The sequence below is a fragment of the Artibeus jamaicensis genome, unplaced genomic scaffold (assembly GCF_021234435.1).
Source record: "Artibeus jamaicensis isolate MK-2021 breed Jamaican fruit bat unplaced genomic scaffold, CSHL_Jam_final contig_519, whole genome shotgun sequence".
Lineage (NCBI taxonomy): Eukaryota > Metazoa > Chordata > Mammalia > Chiroptera > Phyllostomidae > Artibeus > Artibeus jamaicensis.
Window position 1 is genome coordinate 57,448,679 of NW_026521871.1, and position 18,917 is coordinate 57,467,595.

The 18,917-nt window shown below is 54.4% G+C and overlaps 1 protein-coding gene across 1 annotated transcript in view; it reads right to left on the reverse strand.

The window, feature by feature from the left end:
• Positions 1 to 18,917, reverse strand: part of LOC119036728 (contactin-4) — a 392,180-nt gene that overhangs the window by 110,098 nt on the left and 263,165 nt on the right. Inside the window, exon 5 of the mRNA XM_053668956.1 lies at positions 18,243 to 18,338. Within this exon, the coding sequence (XP_053524931.1) occupies positions 18,243 to 18,338 (96 nt within the window). The remainder of the gene's footprint in view (positions 1 to 18,242; positions 18,339 to 18,917) is intronic.

Sequence of the window (18,917 nt, forward strand, 5' to 3'; positions counted from 1 at the left end):
TTTGATTAATCTGTTCACAGGGTGCACCCCGGTTCCCTTGCGGGCCACCAGATACAGGAATGAGGCACCTTGGAAGGTCTGGCCACCCTGTCTTGGGTTTAGGTAGAGAGCTCAGTTTTCAAATTTTTCTTTTTTGTGATTTGCACTTCTTAACAAACTTGTATTTTAGGAAAGGTTCCTAATACAGTGTAGGGTTGCTTAAAGTGAGGTATACAAGTAGTCACTGATCCAAAAGGAAACAAATATGATATATAAGAAGCTATGAGAAAATTCTGAAAGTTCCTAGCAAAACAAGCCTACCGAAAGAAACAAGAAAAATCTCAAATAAACAATCTAGCTTTACATCTAAAGGACCTTCAAAGAGAAGAACAAACAAAACCCAAAATAAGTGAAAGGAAGATAACAAAGATCAGAGTGGAAATAAATGGAGCAGACACCAAGAAGACGAGAAAGTTTCAATGAGACCAAGAGGTGGTTCTTTGAAAAGTTAAGTAAAATCAACCAATTATTCGCTAGACTTGCTAAGAAAAAAAGACAGGGCTCAAACAAAATAAAAAATGAAAGAGAAGAAGTTACAACTGATGTAACAGAAATACTAATTATAAGAGACTACTATGAACAATTACGCGTCAACAAATTAGACAACTTAGAAGAAATGGGTAGATTCCTGAAAGCCTACAGTCTTCCAAGAACTAAAACATGAAATGTAGAACATCTGAATACACCAATTACTAGAGAGGAGATTAAATCATTAATCAGAAACCTCCCAGCAAACACAAGTCCTAGACCAGATGGCTTCACAGGTGATCCTACCCGGCACTCAGAGAGCTAGTAATACCTGTCCTGCTCAAACTCTTCCAAGAACCTGGGGAGAAGGGAAAGCTTCCAAACTCATTTTATGAGCCCAGAACTACTCTGAAACCCAAACCAGACAAGAACGTCATGGAATTTAAAAGAGAGAGAGAGAGAGAGAGAGAGAGAGAGAGAGAGAAAATCACAGGCCAATGGTTTGCTAAACATAGATGCAAAAATCCCCCACAAAATCCTGGCAAACCAAATTCAACAATACGTTAAAAGGGTTCTAGATTGTGATCTAGTGGCATTTATTACAGGGATGTGAAGGTGGCCCAACGTCTGGAAATCTATTAATACATTACATTAACAAGATGAAGAATACAAATCACACGATCGTATCAAGAGATGGAGAGAAAGGATTTGACCAAATCCCCCATTACTGACATTAAAAACTGACGAGAGAGCGGGTGTGGAGGAAATGCGCCCCAGCACCACGAGGACCGTCTGTGACACACCGCAGCTTCCACCACGGTCCGCGGTGCACATTGGAAGGTTTTCCTCTAAGATCAGGAATTATTCAGCAAAGTACTGGGATTGTTAGCCACAGAAATTGGGTAAAAAGAAAATAAGTAAAAGGCCCCCAAATTGGAGAGAAAGAAGTAACACTGTCGTTATTTGCTGATGACATGGAAGTATACAGAGAAAACCCGAAGACCCACCAAACACTGTTAGAACTACTTTTGCACTTCTACACACTAACAACAAACTATCAGAAAAATACATTAAGAAAACCATCCCATTTACAACGGCATCGAAAATAATAAAGTGCCTAGAAAAAAACTTAACCACAGAGGTGGAAGACCTGTACCCTGGAAGCTGTAAGCCAACGATGAGCGAAACCGGAGAAGACCCTAGTATGGAGCCGGCAGACGTGCTGGTAAGTGAAGGAAGCAAAGTCCTGACTCCGTGGAAATGTTCTCCCCTCCGTGGGAGGGGACAGCGGGAAGCCGGAGGCGATGCTGAACAGAGCCGTGGGGGGGATAACGAGACTCTGAGGGCATCTGGGAAACTCGGCCGTGAAGTTGCCCTTCGCGCTGACTCTGGGATTCCGGCCGGACAGGACCCGCGGGACACCTGCCCCTGCGGTCCTTCTCAGAGGCGGCCAGGGCGCCCGGAGCGGCACTGAGCACCGCTGAGGGTGCAGTCACTGTGCATACTAGTCCCTACGGTCCCCGTCCCCGCTGTGGAGGCAGGACCCGATCCCGAGCCCGGTCCCCGCACCCACCACTCTCCTCACACGGTGCAGGTGACGAGACGGCAGGAGGAGGAGGCCTCCACCGACTGCGGCCACATCAGTCCCCCTGAGGCTCCATTTTCTCACAGTGAAGAGCCAGCCCCAGCCCTCTCCTTAGAGACCTGACCACAAAATCAGACCATTCTTGTGAAAACGATGTGCAGACAGGACAATGCCCACTGGGGTGGGGGGACCGTTGCGGGGCCAGGACTGCAGACGGATTTCGGCCTGACCCCCAGCTCTGCCTAGCAGGCCCCGGCTGGGAGGGTCGTGCTGGGGCTCATGGGGGCCTGGGACTCTGAGGGACAGGGGCCCCGCCTGCCCTGGGACGCCCATCGCGGGTCCAAGCCTGAGCACAGAGACACGCGTGGCAATGGTGTGCGAGCAGCCTGGGGAGAGGCAAGCCCTCGGGCAGAGGCGCAGGGGCCAGGGCCGAGCTTCCCACCCCTCTGTTCCCAGAAAACGTAAAACTGCAAACGGGTAGTACTTTACCAAGCTCCCAGGGCCGCCATGCAGACTGCATTAAATAACATACCCAGAAGAGCTCAGGAAAGTGCTCAGCAGCATCCGGTAGAGAAGGATTAACGTTATTACAGTATGAAAATCACACACGTGGCCATATCTCACCCGTGGAAAATCCCTCCTTTGTGTGGACGAGAGTGCATGTTAATCACCGCTCTCCGAAAGGGGCGAAACGAGGCAAGGCCCACGTGCCTGAGCGAGTGTCAGCAGCAACGCCGCGCGTCCCGCCCCCTTCCATTTCTGGCTGCTCACCTGTCACTCTGCGTTGGCTGAGCGTTTGACAGATGTTCAATAATTGACACAGCTTTTCTTCTTCTCTCAGGCTCCATCCCACTCGCTTGCCAACATTTCCAGTTGCCATAGCAACTGTAAACAGTAATGATTATTCTGACATGCCAAGGGGATTTAAACACAGTCTTAAGTTAAGAAAAGAAAAATCCCTCTGGGGGAAAAAAATCTATCCATCTCTGGGAAGATGAAAAACATTGACGATGTAAAATCCTCAGTTATTGCATTTATTAGGGCTGAGTACACAGGCCCGTCCTTGGCTGCACACGGACGGTGCTGTGAGGAGCGAGCTGCTCGGTTTTGTCTGGGGGCCCCGAGACCCGCAGCTCGGCTTCCCACCCGTTGGGGTGCAGGTGCGGGTCCTCGTGCTGGAATAATGGCTCGGTGACTCCGAGAGTGGAACCGGGGTGTGGCTGGCTGTCCTTGCCACGCACACCATCCCACACTGTGACGAGGACAGAGATGTACGGCCCCGACATCGCCTGAGAGAGAGTGAGGAACTGTCAAGGCTCCAGAGGAAACCGGAGAGGCCGGGACAGCTGGCACCTGCCACCCTTCCTCCCCCGCGGCGAACCCCGGGCCAGCTCGGTGGGAGAGCCGAGTCCTGCTTCCCATGTGCCTGGCGTGACAGCTCGTAATAGACCGATGACACTCACTCAGTGAGAGACTGTACTTAGAACGCCACACTCATGGCTTCTCAGGAGAAACCGTACGGCCTGGCAATACCGCGCCGTTTTCAAGGCCGTGACCGGCCTGAGGCGAGCAGAGGCTGGCCGGCTGGATGGGGACGCCGGTCTCCCCGACCTACTCCATCTCACCATTTACGCTCCTACCCGCCTGGCCCAGGGACAGGACAGAGCTCTGGCATCTGGCCGCACCCCCTGCCCCCCCATCACAAACATTCACACAGCAGAATCCCTGCGTCCCATCGATCCCACACACTTTGTGCCCCTTGGTCTCAGTGTGAAGCAGGGGCTGCAACATCTGCATTTGACCCAGCTGGACTGGCCCTGGGGGGCTGCTTCCGTCCACCCCGTCCACCTGTCAAGGTCAATGTCAGCCAGGTATCCACCAGGAATGGTACAAGGGGTCTGGGCTCCTGTTTGAGACACATACCTTCTAAGAAGTCAAGAGGCTCTACACTCCATGATGTGAGTCTTGATGCTTTGCTCTTAAAAATACCACTTCGGAAAATGGGAAATGATCACTGAGTGCCCTCGGGCTGCCACGTGGTCCGTCCCAGGGCTCCTGGTGAAGGCGAGCGCCTGTCCCTGCCTGTCAGCAGGCCCTGTGCCCTGGGCGTCAGTGGGCTGGGTGCCCCTGCAGGGATCGTGTCGGTCTGAGGGCCCTCTGAGCCTCAGGACACCCTTGGGTGCCATCAGCTGTGCCCTGGGATCTCCCAGGTGGCCTGCCCTGGTTCGGTATCAGCGTCATCCTGGAAGTTTTAGGACCCCGTTCTGGATGTGGGCAGGAAATCCCTCCCCAGAGTAACCTGACAAGTAACCTGTCAAAGAAAGCATTGCACCTCTCAATACATACAAGCTTCAGAGAAATAAAAAGCATTCATCTTTCCCTGGCTGCTGTGGCTCAGTGGATTGAGCACCAGCCTATGAACCAAAGGGATGGTCGTTCGATTCTCAGTCAGGGCACAAGTCTGGGTTGTGGAAGAGGTTTCTCATCAATGGTTCTGTCAACACATCATTGTTTCTCTACTCTCTCTCTCCCTTCCACTCTCTCTAAAAATAAATGAAATCTTTTTGAAAAATCATCCATATACAGGAGTCTAATATATTTCCGTTTTCATCACTGCTTGGTTCTTTCTTTCTTTCTTTTTTTTTTTTTTTTGGCACAAAAGCCAACGCCTGCCCCTGGTTTTTACCCACATCTCAGGTGAACTAACACACAATCCAATCAAGGTCTTAAAGGGGACTGTTGGCCAAGTTCAGAGTTATTTTTTCATAGTAACTGGAAACAGACCTAGCTGGCTGTGCCGGGACGGCTCCTCTGCAGACCGGTAAGGCGATAATACTGCTTTGGAAGGCCCAGGGCCCCGCCTCCCGGGAACCGACCTCGTGGTCAGGACTCCCTCTCCGAGGAAGCCTTCGGACTGGGCCTGGGCACGGGTGTTTTTCACTGGCGGCGGCTGTCACCAGGCCAGAGGAAGGAAGCCATCGGCAGGACATTCGTCATTCGGTGTTTGCAGGCACTCGTTTGAGAGGACCGTCACTGCTGTGGTCTGCGCGAACCCCGAGGTGCAGGCGCCAGATGCCTTTCTCCAGCTGTCTCCCCGGGTGCAGCGGCGCGGAGGGAGCGGCAGTGGGCACCGGGCAGGGCGGTCCGTTGTTGGTAGAGACGTTATTGGTAGAGTCACCGGGCAGCTGATGCACACGTCAGGCTCTCCAAGCGCCCTTGCGTCCCCTTGGGCCGTGGCGCTGGCAGGAGCTGCAGGCAGACCTCTGTGCGGCCGGGCCCCTGAGTGAGCACAGGAGCAATTCACAGAGCCGTCTACAAATCACACACCCCAGGGTCCATGCCCCAACTTCTTCCGAATTATTGTTATTATTTTTTGCAAGGCACAGGGCCTGAATGACAAAGACATTCTGCCAGTCTTCGAGCAGACTCTGAACACTGTGGTACTTCTCACACTCACCGCTGAAACAGGCGGACTGACTGACTCAGTCCTGGTTGTCTTCCGGCTTCTAACGGAACAGGCTGGGCGGGGTGGGGGGTGGTTTTTGTCGAAAGTGTCCATAATAGCTCTTTTATACACCCCAGTAACTCATTTCGCAGGTACGTACTGAACATGGCCAAGGTGAGCATTTAAAGCTGGGATTACAGAGGACAGACTTACGCTCACAGCCTGTCTTTCAATGAGGTCATCTGTCCTTGTTCTGGAGGCTTCCACACAGCAAACAAGCCACTGGACCCTGAGCTCTGTGGACGGACCCTGACATTCAAACAGGGGTGTCACCTGTGTGTAATGGGGGGGGAACCTTGGACGGGGCCTGGCTGTCCCCTGAAGCCACTGATGGTCAGGAAAATGACAGCACAGCATGTCGTGCTCAGTGTCCTCGGCCCCGAACCTCCAGTGTTGGACTCGGCCCCCAGTGTTCCTTGGAACCCGCGCACCCCGAGATAACTTACGCCAACTGCGTTTCTGCTGCTAAAGGTCTCTGCAGGCACCTGGACCTCGTGAGAGTGAGCCAGGTGTGCCCACAGGCAGCAGATTCCGCACGGCGCCCGCTGCAAAATAGAACGTGACCCATTTCGGATCCCAGCCGATTTCGGACTCTGCACTGCCGACGTCCCATCCTCTCCCTGTGCTTCCCTGGGTGATGTTTAGTGACAAACGCCACATCTCTCCGGCCGAGATGAGCATGGGGAATGAAAATAGAAGCGCTGTCAACTTGAATTTAGTTCCCTAACCCGAACACAAACGCGCCCTCTTAGCGTAATGCTCTCTCCCCAAGCAATTCTCCTAACTGGGCTACAGTGCCGCTTGGGACTGGGGGTGTCGATGTGCAGGCTTTTGTCATCTGTCCCCTGTGGAAAGCCAAGTCCCCTGAGCAGGGCTGAGTGCAGGTGGAAGGTGGGTCACTGCCCACTTGCCCTTGGAACACAGCGGGGACCCGCAGCCGGAGACTCGGCACTGCCTCACCAGCGAGGCGGGTGATGACCGTCTGTCGGGGTGCTGAGGGCAGCTATTCTAAGCTGAAGATCCACAGTGACCTTCAAACGGAAAATAAGGAAGTAGCCACGTGGTCCCCTCGTGCCAGAGGAAGACTCCCCCATGCAACCCAGACACCTTCCCGCAACAAAGGCTGGGATGAAAATGCCGTTTTGGAGGAGGTGACTAACGGTGGAGAAGCATGTGCTAAACTCTGGCATTTTTGAATGCTTGCTTACGAAAATTTTCAAACGTACACCGTTGACAAAAGCCGACATAACGACACCGCAAACCCTGCCGCGACCTCATTTGTCTGTGGCCGTCGTCCACGCGGACGCGTTCATGCTGGTCTCTGACACTCTCTAGCTGTTGGGTGTCATCCAGCAGGAAATAGAAGTATCTTCCTGCTGTTCGTGATGATTGCATTTTATGACTTTATTTTTGTGTTTGTAATCTTGCATATGAGGAGAATTTAAGCTAGCACTCTTTGGCCTTTAAAAAAAATTGATTATGCTGTGACAGTCGTCCCAACTTTCTCCCAGTTCCCACCCTCCACCCAGCACCCCCACTTCCTCTGGCCACCCCCTCCTTTGTTCAGGTCCGTGGGTCCTGAGTCACCTGCACTTAGAACTGTCCCCCCATTTCATATACATTCCCCAAACGGGAGTTCCTGAATTGTCGAGGAACGTCACCTTTACTTAGATGATGTCTCAGGGGCTTTGTCATCTACACAACGGGGGCATCGCTGGCTGCTATAAGAATCCCATTAGTTCACATGTGTAGAGCATTTAAAACAGCCCCTGGCACATGTTACCCACGATGCATGTTTTGCTCTCACAGGATGGGGCCGTTTCATGAAATGGACCAGGTCCTCGTGGCTTTGCTCTGGCACCGAGCGTGTGGCAGGGGAATCACCTTCAACTTCCCAGAGTTTCCTTATGAATTTTATAGCCCAGAGCACTTGGAGAAAGCCATTCTTCACAACTCCCATTTCCTGCCATGATCGCTGATAGGTCCATTCAGGTTTTCTGTGTTCTCTGGGCTCAATTTTGTTATTTATACATTTTCAGTAGACGGTTCATTTCATCCAGATGTTCAAATGATCCTAGAGTGGTGTGCAGTTTTCTCTTATGATTTTAAGTCTTACATGCAAAATGATATGCTCTTTTTAGTTCTAATTTTGTGCATTTGTATTTCTCTTGTTTGTTCTTGATTAGATTTGGAGAGCAATGTGCTTGCATTTTTCTGTCTCTCGAAACTCCCAGGGGTCTCCTGAGTGCGGCGTCTGCCTCTAACCTGCTGAGGCGGAGCTCCTCTCCCCCCTTCTATTTCCCAGAGCTGGTTTTGTGTTCGCTTTCACTTCGTGAGGTGGACGCTCGGCTTATTGATTTTGGTTTCCAGTGTAAATGAAACTAATTTGTAACAACTTTACGAGTTAATGTAAGGTTATTAATTTGCTGCTGGGTGGACTTTCCTAAATTTCGTGGGTGTAGATACATCCGTCCTCATTTCTTCCACTTGTGAAACACCCACCTAATGGCTTTTATTTTTGCTCTGACTCAGTAGGTATCAAAAAATGGTCTTGACATTGCATGTATTGATTTTTTAAAATGTGGTTACGGTTGCTGTATATATCTGACCTATGATTGACCTATGACTACATAAAAAATATGTCATTGCATTAGTCAATTTTTGTATTTATTTATTTAGTGTGTCAAGTTAAATAACAGATGTGCTTTAGTAATTTCTCCACATATGTCCAAGTTTTTAGCATTATAAATTCGACCTCATCTTTTATGGTGTTAGAAATAATGTAACTGGTGTGTCTGCAATATGGTTTGCACATTTTGGTAACAAAAGGTGCCTCTGCCTGATCTAATGTTTTTGCATATTGATAATCCTTAGTCTTAAACTACTAAGTTTACCTTCCTTTCTTTTCTTTTAAAAAAATCTCTCACTTATGGGGTAAACTGAGTTATTTACCAATAACTCCAACACTTCAACTCCAGCTTTGCACAGTAACATTCTTAACCTCGTTTAAAATGAAAGGGTGTACCTAAAAATTAAAAATAAAACCCATTTTGTTAGGAAGACAGACATTATATTTTAAAGTAACTGCTCCCCTGTCTTGGTCAGGTCACACGTGTGATCTGTGCGACTCAGTCTGTGGTCCGGAGCTACATACATTTTATCTGTCATCCTTTGTGTGTGTTTTAAAATTCATGCTGTTCTGCTCACCTCTGCTTTCAGCTGCTGGCTGAGAGGTTGGGATTCCACGGTTCAACTGTCTGCAGCAACCTGGAAGGCACACATCCTGTCCTCACACCTCCCTAGACCTGAATTTCCTCTAATTATTAAAATCCCGAAAACCTAACGACTCTCCGCCCGCTCTCAGAGCGGAGGGGGCACGATATGCTTTTGCTATTACGAGGACACTGCGATGAGCTGCAGGTGCGCCCTCGTGTGCATGAAACACCGTGCACGCACTGGTCGGTGAGACCCCAGTCACACCTCATGCAACGACGGGGTCTTGGCTACCCAGTCCCCATGCATACAAAGCTCTCTGGCCATTGTTGCACTTTTGTTTTGCATTTTAAAAACCTCATTTATCCAGTCGCGCTCATCACTAATTCAGCTCTCTGCAACGTTCATGGACTCTCTGCTGAGTCCGCCCTGCAGATTTTAACTCTTTCACGCCTGCACCAGACTCGGCTCCCCCTCCCTCGGGCCCTTGGTGTCCCAGGATCCCAGGCACCCCGACCTCAGGCTCCCAGCCTCCGGAATGGTGGGACGTGGGTTTCTGCCCTTTCTCAGCCCCCTGGCCTGTGGGGCGCTGCCACAGTGGCTGGAACGGACGCCCTCCTACTTTCACTCTCCAGTGTGGCCTGTCTGTGCTCTGACTCCAGGCTGCTCTGCAGGTGTGTTCGTGACGGCTGCCCTCCGGGTCCAGCTGGGCTAGAACTTCGCTTCTTTCTTTGTCTTGCATAGAAAGCTGGTGATAATAAACCAGCCCAGGCTGCCAAGAACCCCTTTAATACTGCCTTCACCCTAACCCATCTCCTACCTCACAAGGCTGCCTCAACAAATCTTTAGTGATTTCTAATTTCTTTTCAGAAAACCACCTAAATCTCTGAGAACATGTCGGAGCTGCATCCCCGCCACAGCCCAGGTTCGTCCTCTCTCCCGCCCCTCGCGGGGTGCCCCCCCAGCCTGTCCCTCGTGGCCAGACAGCCCCCCACTGCAGACAGCCCTAAGGCTCCTGTTCGGTCTCAGACACCGTTCCCTCCTCCCGGTGCCTGCACTTGTTCCTCCTCCAATCTCAGCTCTGTGCACCTTCTCTGGTCCTTACCAGAGATGACGTCACATGATCGCACTGTGGAGCCCTGTCCCCCCCACGCCCCCCACACAGCCCAGAGCACGCGTCCCAGGGTGAGGGCTGGACCTACAGTCCCAGGGTCAGAGGCACCAGGCTGCTCCTGCCCATGTCTCTAGCTGTGACGGCTGCAATGGTCTGGGCACCTGGGACATCCTGCCGCACCTCAACACTTTTGCTTTGCAAAAGTGACCTAGTCTCTTGGACACTGAAATGCTAAGTCACAAGCTCCACCGGGACCCAGCCCTGATCCTGCTCACCACCACTTTCCCCGTGCGTGGACCTGTGTGCCTCCGAGGACCAGGCCTTGCAGACACGGTGGCTGGGCGGTGAGACCTGCGGGAAGAAGGTGTGGGCGTCTCCCTGCGTTCGGATTTCCACCGCAGAGGCGTGGCAGGCCCACAGCATTCCGCAGTGAGCGGGACCCGCACGTGGAAGAAGTGCAGGACCCCCCCCCCCCCGTCAGCTGCCTCTTCTTCCTCAAAGTTCTGTCGATCTTTTCAAAGGGCGAACCCAAACCCCCGTGAAATGATGAGACCCGGGCTTCAGACACCTCTGCCTGGCACCCCCAAAGTGTCTTCTAGTGCACGTGCTGGTTTGGGGGGGGTCTAGAGACTGCACAGGTTCCACCAAGTCACGATTCTTTGGCTCTCTCTGCCTGCCCGGCCGAGCTGCCCCGTGTGGGTTTACGGGTGCCCGTGGAGAGCCGCCATGACACCTCCTTCCTGGGGCCTCTTGTGACCCTGCAAACTGCAGTGACACGTTTACCCGCATGCAGTGCATGTGAAGAGACCAGGGTGGGTCAGGGCAGAGGAGGACAACGGGCCTTGTCGGTGTGGGACAGCGTGGCTGCTCCCTGTCTGTCTGTCAGCAGCTGGACCCCACATGGAGCGAGAACGTTCTCCCAGCCGGCCTCCGGACTCGAGACCGGGTGCTTGCTCTAGCTCCTGATGTAGGAGCCTCAGTCCCCACTACTGCCGCATCTGGAATTCCGTGTTTGCTCTCTGTGTCTCAGATGTCAAAGTCATGAGTGAATACGGTTAACTCAGACAAGCGCGATTGGTTAAAAAGCTTCTCATCCGTATTATTAGGTATGGGTGAAAGCACAGCCAGTTAATTAACTCACCTCCTTCTAACTCAGCCTTACACAGTGTCGGAAGCCCGAACCCTCCCTCTGGACGGGACGCCACAGTCTAGTCCTTCACTGCGAAGATGAACCTTGCTGGTCCGAATGCATCATCTTCTCGGCACTTTGACTTGACCTACTACAGATATTTCCTCCCTAAGCATCTGAAAAATTGCACTAAATGAGTTCAACGCGCATCAGAGACAGGGCCCCTCCTTCTTGGTGCCGGCGCAGTTTCTGGTCTCCCAGCCGGGGCTCCGTCCACACTGCAGGACCCGGGCAGCATGTCCTCACTCCTGTACTGCGCCATGGTCCCGCTCCATTCGATGTGACCTGTGATGCGTGCGCCTGACGATACTCTGCCTCGTGGCTGCGAGCGCATCCCAGGTGCTGCTCCTTCTGCTGCTGCAGGAAGACGAAGCCCTGGGGGAGCGTTCCTGGTGGGCGTGGACCCAAGACAGTCCGTGGACCCTGCAGTGGCTGACCACTGGGCACCCAGGAACTGCTCGGCCAGGCCCACCTGCTGCGAGATGGTGCTGGTCCCGTGCCGGGGTCTGGCCAGTGCACCTCTGGGAGCCCTCTGCCAGACATGTGACAGGACAGGTGACGTGGTCCCATGTCTCTGCACCTCCCGCACCTGGGGCAGGTCCTCTGACACAGTGTCACCCCACAGCGCTCCAAGGGGCGGGACCACTCACAGGGGACAGCTCCACAGGAGGCTGGGTTTGCAGAATGGTCCCGGCCTGGGGGTCGCTTGGCCCGGTGGATGGAGTCCCACTCCGCCAAGGCCGCCTCCTCTGACGCTGCTGCGTTTGACCCTCCCTCTGACTGACCCGTGGGCCTCCCGTTCCAAGGGCCAAACCTGGAGATGATCCCTTTGATTTTTCCTGATGTGTAAAAAGAAACTACATTCCCAACTTGGTTTTAAGTCTATCCACGACTACTTTTTTAGGGCCTGTCATTAAATGCAGTGCAGAGTAGAGGCCAGGAGCTGGGCAACAAGGGCCACCGTTAACGAACTGAAGTCCCTGCTTCTGCCAAGTGAGACCCTGGGGACAGTTGGCACAGACGCAAAGGGGGAAGAGAAGAAGCAGAAAAAGAATTCCTCGGAATTTATTCTGCTATTTTCTTTTTCAAATTAAACCATCTTCTTTAGGCTACTCCAACACACAGAACTGTAATTAGCTGCTATTTATCAGGCAGCTGCGTCTCTTTTTGCGCTATGGCCTAGGACTTCCTGTCAATACAAAAACACCTTGAACGTCTTTCTCACTAGAACTAAAAGGAGAATTTAGGTAGAAAGCCTGCGGCTACCACTCCAGGGCAACTCTTCCCAGAACCAGACGGAGGGGGCGGGGTGCCACCCTGGCTAATGTGGGAAACGGGGCTCGGGGTCGCAGGAGGTCACTCTGTGCGCAGAGAGTGCTTGCTGCTGACCCAGGCTCGTTTTCGCCTTCCCACGGGCACGGTTGTTGGCACCGGGCCTCGGGGAGCATCAGGGCGTGACCCCTCAGTTGTCGTACAAGGAGCTGCAGGGACAGGCAGGGAGGGGCCAGATGCCCCGTCGGGCGCGTCAGAAAATCTGCTGAAGCGACCGGGAGAAAACCGACACCGGAAACGGTCCCCTCAGTTCTCCGCGTCCCATGGCTGGGGGGCCACTCGCTCTCTGGACCAGCACAGCCTCCTTCTCGCTTCTGCCCCCTCTGCTGATTCCCCCTCCAGCTGAGACTGGGGCGTGCCCCTGGCGTGGAGAAGAGGGCTGACCCCAGGGCCCTCCTCCCAGCGGCAAACGCTCTGCCCCGCCCCTGGGGTGGAATGGCCCGTGATCAGCAGCCCACGGTCAGAGTGGGCCTCCTGCTCGGTGGGTGAGAAAGGGGGCACACCGAAAGAACAACACCTTCCTCCATCTTCCAAACGGGTTCACGCCTCCGAGCTGATCCAGGTGCTCGCCTCCCCTGACTGGCGACGTGGGAAGCGAACAAAGGCAGAGACGGGCTCAGCGCATTTCCGATGAAGGAGTCCAGACCCGTCTCTTTGCAGGAACGCGGTGGAACCGAGGGGCACCCGACAAGACCATCTCCCACGTTTGACAGCAGGACACAAAGACACCTGTGGTCTGTGGTACTGACTAACTGACCGCCATCAGCCTTTCCTCACCGAACTGTGAAAGACACCGATTTAGGGAGTACACAGAGCTTCTTGGCTTAGAGGTGGAACTCAGGAGTGCATTTCCCATAAAAACCGTATCATAAAGAGGGCTTACCCAAGTCTGATCGATCCCTAATGCTCTTGAGGGATCACCTAGCATTTCCATGATACCCCCGAGTGGCGTTTTAATCCTTATTTCCTGGGGGTCCAAGTCCAGGCGATCAGAACCCACTGTTGCCTCAGTGACAGAAGCTCCTCCGAGTCACTGGTCCCCACCAAGGTCAGTCTCAGCCGACTGCACACCTACAGCGCTTGCAGCCCTGGCAGGAGGTAAGAGCTCTCAGGTGGATTCACTCCCTCAGGTCACATGCTGGGCACCAAAGGGCAGCAACCCTAGAGGGGACCTGACGAGCACTCAGGTCCCCAAGGCCATTGCTCATCACTTGCAATTTAAGGGTTTTAAAAACTGGGTCTATCTTGAAGCACCTCCCCCCACTCTGCACATGCACACACATGCCCACACGCCCACACATGCACACACGTGCAGCGTAAGATGACTGAGGCGGAAGCCCGGCCTCCCTTGGTGCCCACGTGCAGGGTCCGGCCAGTGTCACTGAATGGGAGGAAGCGGCTGAAAGTCAACACTTACGAGCGGCATGCTTCTTGCAACTGCTCGTGACAAGCCAGCGTTAAGGCCACACTGACTTAAAAACATCAGATTATGCTGTTGTACAAATGCCACCCAGAAGAAACGGAAGATGACACTTGAATCTGGGGTCCCCCCGGGGCTGAGGCGCCCTCAGTGCTCTGCCTCTTCTGAGGGGCGGAGTGGAGCCCCGAACCCACCAAAGAAGCGGCTGCACACCCGGGGGAGGCAGCGCGCGTGACCGCATGGGGTTAGGCCCACGAGAGCCCATTGGGAGAGGAACCTCACTGTCATTCGAGTCTTTAAGGACAGCTCCCAAATGTCATGAGAATGCTGCTTCGGCGTTTTCAGCAAAGCCGCAATGCCGGGGCACGACTGATATAGGCGCGTAGCAGACAGAGGTTCCACGTGAGCCTCTGCGGAGACATTGCTGAAAAAGACATGCCAGCTAACCAGTCGTTAGGGAACATAAATCAAGAATCATCTCTCCTGGACTTCTGGTCAAGATGGCGGCATGAGCGGACCTGGCTCACCTCCTCCCACAACCACATAAAAACTGCAACTAAAACATAGAACCACCCTTGCTCAGAACTGTCAGAGACTGAGCTGAATGGGAGTCTGACAACTATGGAGTTGAAGAAGCCACATCTGGATGCTCTGTTACAAAGTCCCTGTGTCTGACGCCTCAGAATGACACTGAACCCTAATGGGGGCGAGTTCTGGGCAAAATCATTGAATGACGAGTTACAGCTAGTTTCCATAAAGCCCATGACAATGAACTAATCTCAGAGTCACAGGCTTTCTCTCCCATGCTCCAGGAAGCCATACTTTCCCTGACAGGATGTCGGAGTTGGCCGAATGCAAAATGCCACCTGGGACACGAGAAAAAGACGGACTCCTCTGAGTTATCCGCCTCCCTAATCAACAGCCAGAGAAATACTCGAGGTCAAAGGCAGAGCCAGGGGCAATTATCTCCAAAGTTTCTGAAGCAGGGATCTGATGGAAGAATCAGCCCCTCCCCCTGGGCTGGTTCTGCAGGAGGTGGTCCGTGTGGGATCGACCACCTGGTGCTGGCTCGGGGTCTACTGCACACAGCCCTGGGGACCCCATCCCAGGTTCCCGGAACCAGAGCACCCTGGGGGAGAAGGGTGGGCACCCACGGCTTCAACATGTTGCCTTGGTGGTGCTTCATCGTCCTGCCAGCCTGGGTGGAGTTGGTGTGTGTACACAGTAATGCATGTGTACGCATGTGTGCATGCACATATGTGCACACATGTGTGCCCCACAGGTTAGCTCAGGGCTTCCCTGACCTTACTGTACTGGTGAGTCACTTGGCGATCTCGTGAAAATCCAGATTCTGCTTGCACAGGCCCTGGGCGGGTCCCCTGCCTGCAAACTGCACCCCGGCCCACAACTGTACCCCGAGAGCAAGGCTCCTGCTGAGGTGAGAGGCGGGTGGGACAGAAGGCCCCCCCGACGAGCTGTGCCCAAGGGTGCCACTGGGGAACAGTCTGGTGCTCGCTCACAGGGGAGCAGGGAGAGCCTCCGGGACCTTAGGCCTTCAGCGTCTAATGGGGCCTGGTGCAGGGCGTGCCCTGGGTGCCTGGGGGTGCTGGCCTAGTGGGGAGGGGACCCAGGTGAGGACTCTGGGCCTCAGGACAGTGCAAGCCCAGCAGCGACTTCCAGGCCTCCAAGTCTGTGTCAGGATTTAATGGTGAAATGTCTGCAGTGACCACATCTGAGCCACATCTGCCAACCCTGAGATGAGAGGGACGTCACGTGCAGAGATTCGGGGGTCCTACGGAGGCCTGCTCACCAAAATCCTTTTCAAGAAAGACAGACCCTCTGCTGCTTAGTTCCCTGGGACCCCGAAAAGGCCAGACACTGCCCGGCTTCGAAGCGGGACACACGGCCCCCTGAGCACAGACGCCTGCTGTCACTCGGTATCCTGTGGCCAGAATAGAGGCCGATCCCCTTCCTCCCCCCCTTCCTTCCCCCATGTGCATGTTGTGGGGGGAGCTGGGGCACCACGTGCTGGGTCTGAACATGTAACATGGCTAGTGGCTCGCAGTGACTGCCACCACTGAAGTGACACTGGTATGGAGCAGCAGCGACAGCGTCACTGCTGTACCTGTCGCTCTGGAGGGTTTGGAGGGACTCGGGGAGGGGGGCACCTCCGAGTGCCCCTTCCGGCTCTGCTGCCCCTGCCCGCCCACCTGGCCCCTGGTGGGCCCAGCACACATCCCCTAACGGGGTCCAGATGAGAGCTCCCACTCCCTTCCTCTCTCCAGCGAGGCCATCAGGAGCCTGGGCAAAGCTCACGGGCTGGGTTCTGGGCTGCAGGCCCACCTCGGGGACGTCTGGGGAGGGTCGGACGCACCTCTCTGTGCCCAGGGGAGGGCACAGGTTCTCTGGGGGCTGATCCCGGCAGGGCAGGGGCTTCACCCTTCCCAGGGGGTCGTTATACCAGAGGGCGGGGTGCCTGCTCCTTAACGACCCTATGAGTTTAGGGCTCGGTGTCACTGCCGTACCTCAGCCTCGATGCTGTGGCGGTGGCCTGGGGAGAAATGAGCAGAATCCCCGGTTCTCATTTCCATCAGATTTCACAGTAAGAAGGGGTGTGTTAGCCTGTGTGAACTTATCTGTAACCTGAACACCCACCCAGCCACTTGGGCCCCTGACACAGGGGCAGGACTTCACTAATGCAAACGCACGCAATAACTACGTCTAGTTTTTATTGAGTCAGTGCTGCAGAAAGAAAGAAGTGAAAGGGGTCTGAGAGATCTCCCTTCATCGTTCGCCTCTGTAGTGAAGTGGAGGGCACTGGCCCGACACTGGATGGTGGCTGGTGACAAGACACATGTCACGGCACATGTGTCCCGGGCCTCACATGCGGTGGGTCCCTAAAGAATGGGCCCACTTCTCGGAACACAGACCCCTGACCTCCAGTCTGCGTCCCCTGAGGCCTTCGAAGCCAGCAGCCCCGGGACTCCGTGGCTTTGACCCAGACCTGAAGGGCACCTGCCTCTCCCGCCTGCTTGTTCAGTCTGCGCTCGGAGAGGAGCCTTCACTTACTGTGCCGACTGAGTCCTGCTGGCGCCGGGGCTGGGCCAGGAGATGGGGGCACAAGAACGACAATGCTTGAACACAGGACGAAAACGAAGGGGTGTTTTCGAGTGCTCCGTGTAAAGTACTTTTGGTTTAAATCACATGTCACGCCAAACAGGGGACTAAGGCCACCACGAGCATACCTGAGATGAACTTGGACTTTACCCAGAGCTTCTAAGAGGAGAGTTTATCCCTTGGTCACCTCACATTGAGGTGGAACCCTGGCAAATGGCACTGCCAGTGAGCCCTGCACACCTGTGAGCCCTGCACACCTGAGTCCTGCACACCTGTGAGCCCTGCACACTTGTGAGCTCTTCACACCTGAGCCCTGCACACCTGTGAGCTCTTCACACCTGAGCCCTGCACACCCGTGAGCCCTGCACACCTGAGTCCTCCTTGTGTGTCTAATTTGCCTCAGGCAAGTGGGTCCTTCTAGCTGGAGCTGCAAGCCGCCTCCACAGCCTCGCTCCACATTCTCCTTCATTCACAGAATTAACGTATTTTCTGGGCCCTCACACATCTTAATAAATACTTGCCTTTCCAGCCCCCTTTCCACTGGGCGCGATCAGTGCAGTGCAGGTAACCGTCCTCAGGCCAAGCAGCTCTCCCACTAGGGAGACTCGCTGCAGTGCGGGGCTCCGAGCCCCGTCCTGGCCTCCTCCCGTCTCCTCTACCCGCCTGCACACCTGCAGCCTCAGGCTCACCACGCGTCTGAGACCAGAGCGGGTCAGAGAGAAGGCCAGGTTCTGAAGGACGCCCTCAGGAAGTGCCACACACTTCCCGGGACCACACACCGCTGGCCCCCTGGGGAGTGAGTGTGAGAACCAGGCGAACGCGAGTTACTGGAGCCTCGGGAGCAGGCTTTCCAGTGGCTTGAGGTCAAGTGCGTGCCCAGTGGTCCAGCCACCGTGAATCCTGACAGAGCGGTCCTGGAGCCCGCGGTCACAGGACTGGTTCTGGGTCATTTGGTACAGGGCCAACAACGGTGTGAACCTAAGCGAGGCCAGATTTTAGCCTGACCCCGCTGGAAAAGGTCCAGGGTATTGTCCCTGTGTCCCTATACCAAGTAACAGGATTCAGACTCCCACCAACTCGGGGCCTCCCCCTGCACCAGGTGAAAGCAGTGGGCGGGACGTCTGCACCACCTGACGTTTGCCAGTCCCGACAGCGGCAGGCACTGGGGACAAGCCCTCCTGGACACAGAGGCACTCGGGCATGTACCAGCGACACCACGCCCTCCACCCCGGTCAGGGCCAGGCCAGGGGCCGAACTCACCTCCGGCGTGGGCAGGCGGCCCGCACAGCAGCACCATCCCCTGACCGCGACGGACGGACACCGTGCTCCGCGCCCTCGTCTTGAAGTTCTCAAGGTCTGTGGGCAGAAATCAAAGAAGCGGGGTTTGGCCGGGGAAGTCCTGGGTCATCACAGGACTGTGCCGAGTTTCCCAGAGGGAGGCCTTTGCGGGACCCGCCGGGGCACGTGCCACTCGGCCTCCTCCCACAGGGGGAGGTCCTGTCGTCTGCGATTGCACATCTGCGCCGTAGGGCAGCCACTCACCATGGGGCTGTTTACACTCAAAGCACCTAAAATGAAGTGAGATCTACGATCCAGTTCCTCCGCCACACTCTGCTTGCTGGTGCATGTGGTCACTGGTCGCCATGCTGGATGGCAAAGACAGAATGTCTCCATCGCTCTAGAACATTCTATGGAGAGTGCCAGTCAGGGTGAAGAAACTCTGTTCACTGCATACTCTGTTACATGTGACCACGCTTGTCACTCTTTGTGTACAAAGGCAGGACTCTGCACAAACACACGCACATACTATACACAACATACAAATAGACATACACACTCCTATACAGCTGCTCAAAGTTTGTGTGTAGTTTTCAGTGTTTATAAGGCACAGTCCTAGGTCCTGTCTCGAAGAATGGTCCCCTCTCTCTCTAGGAG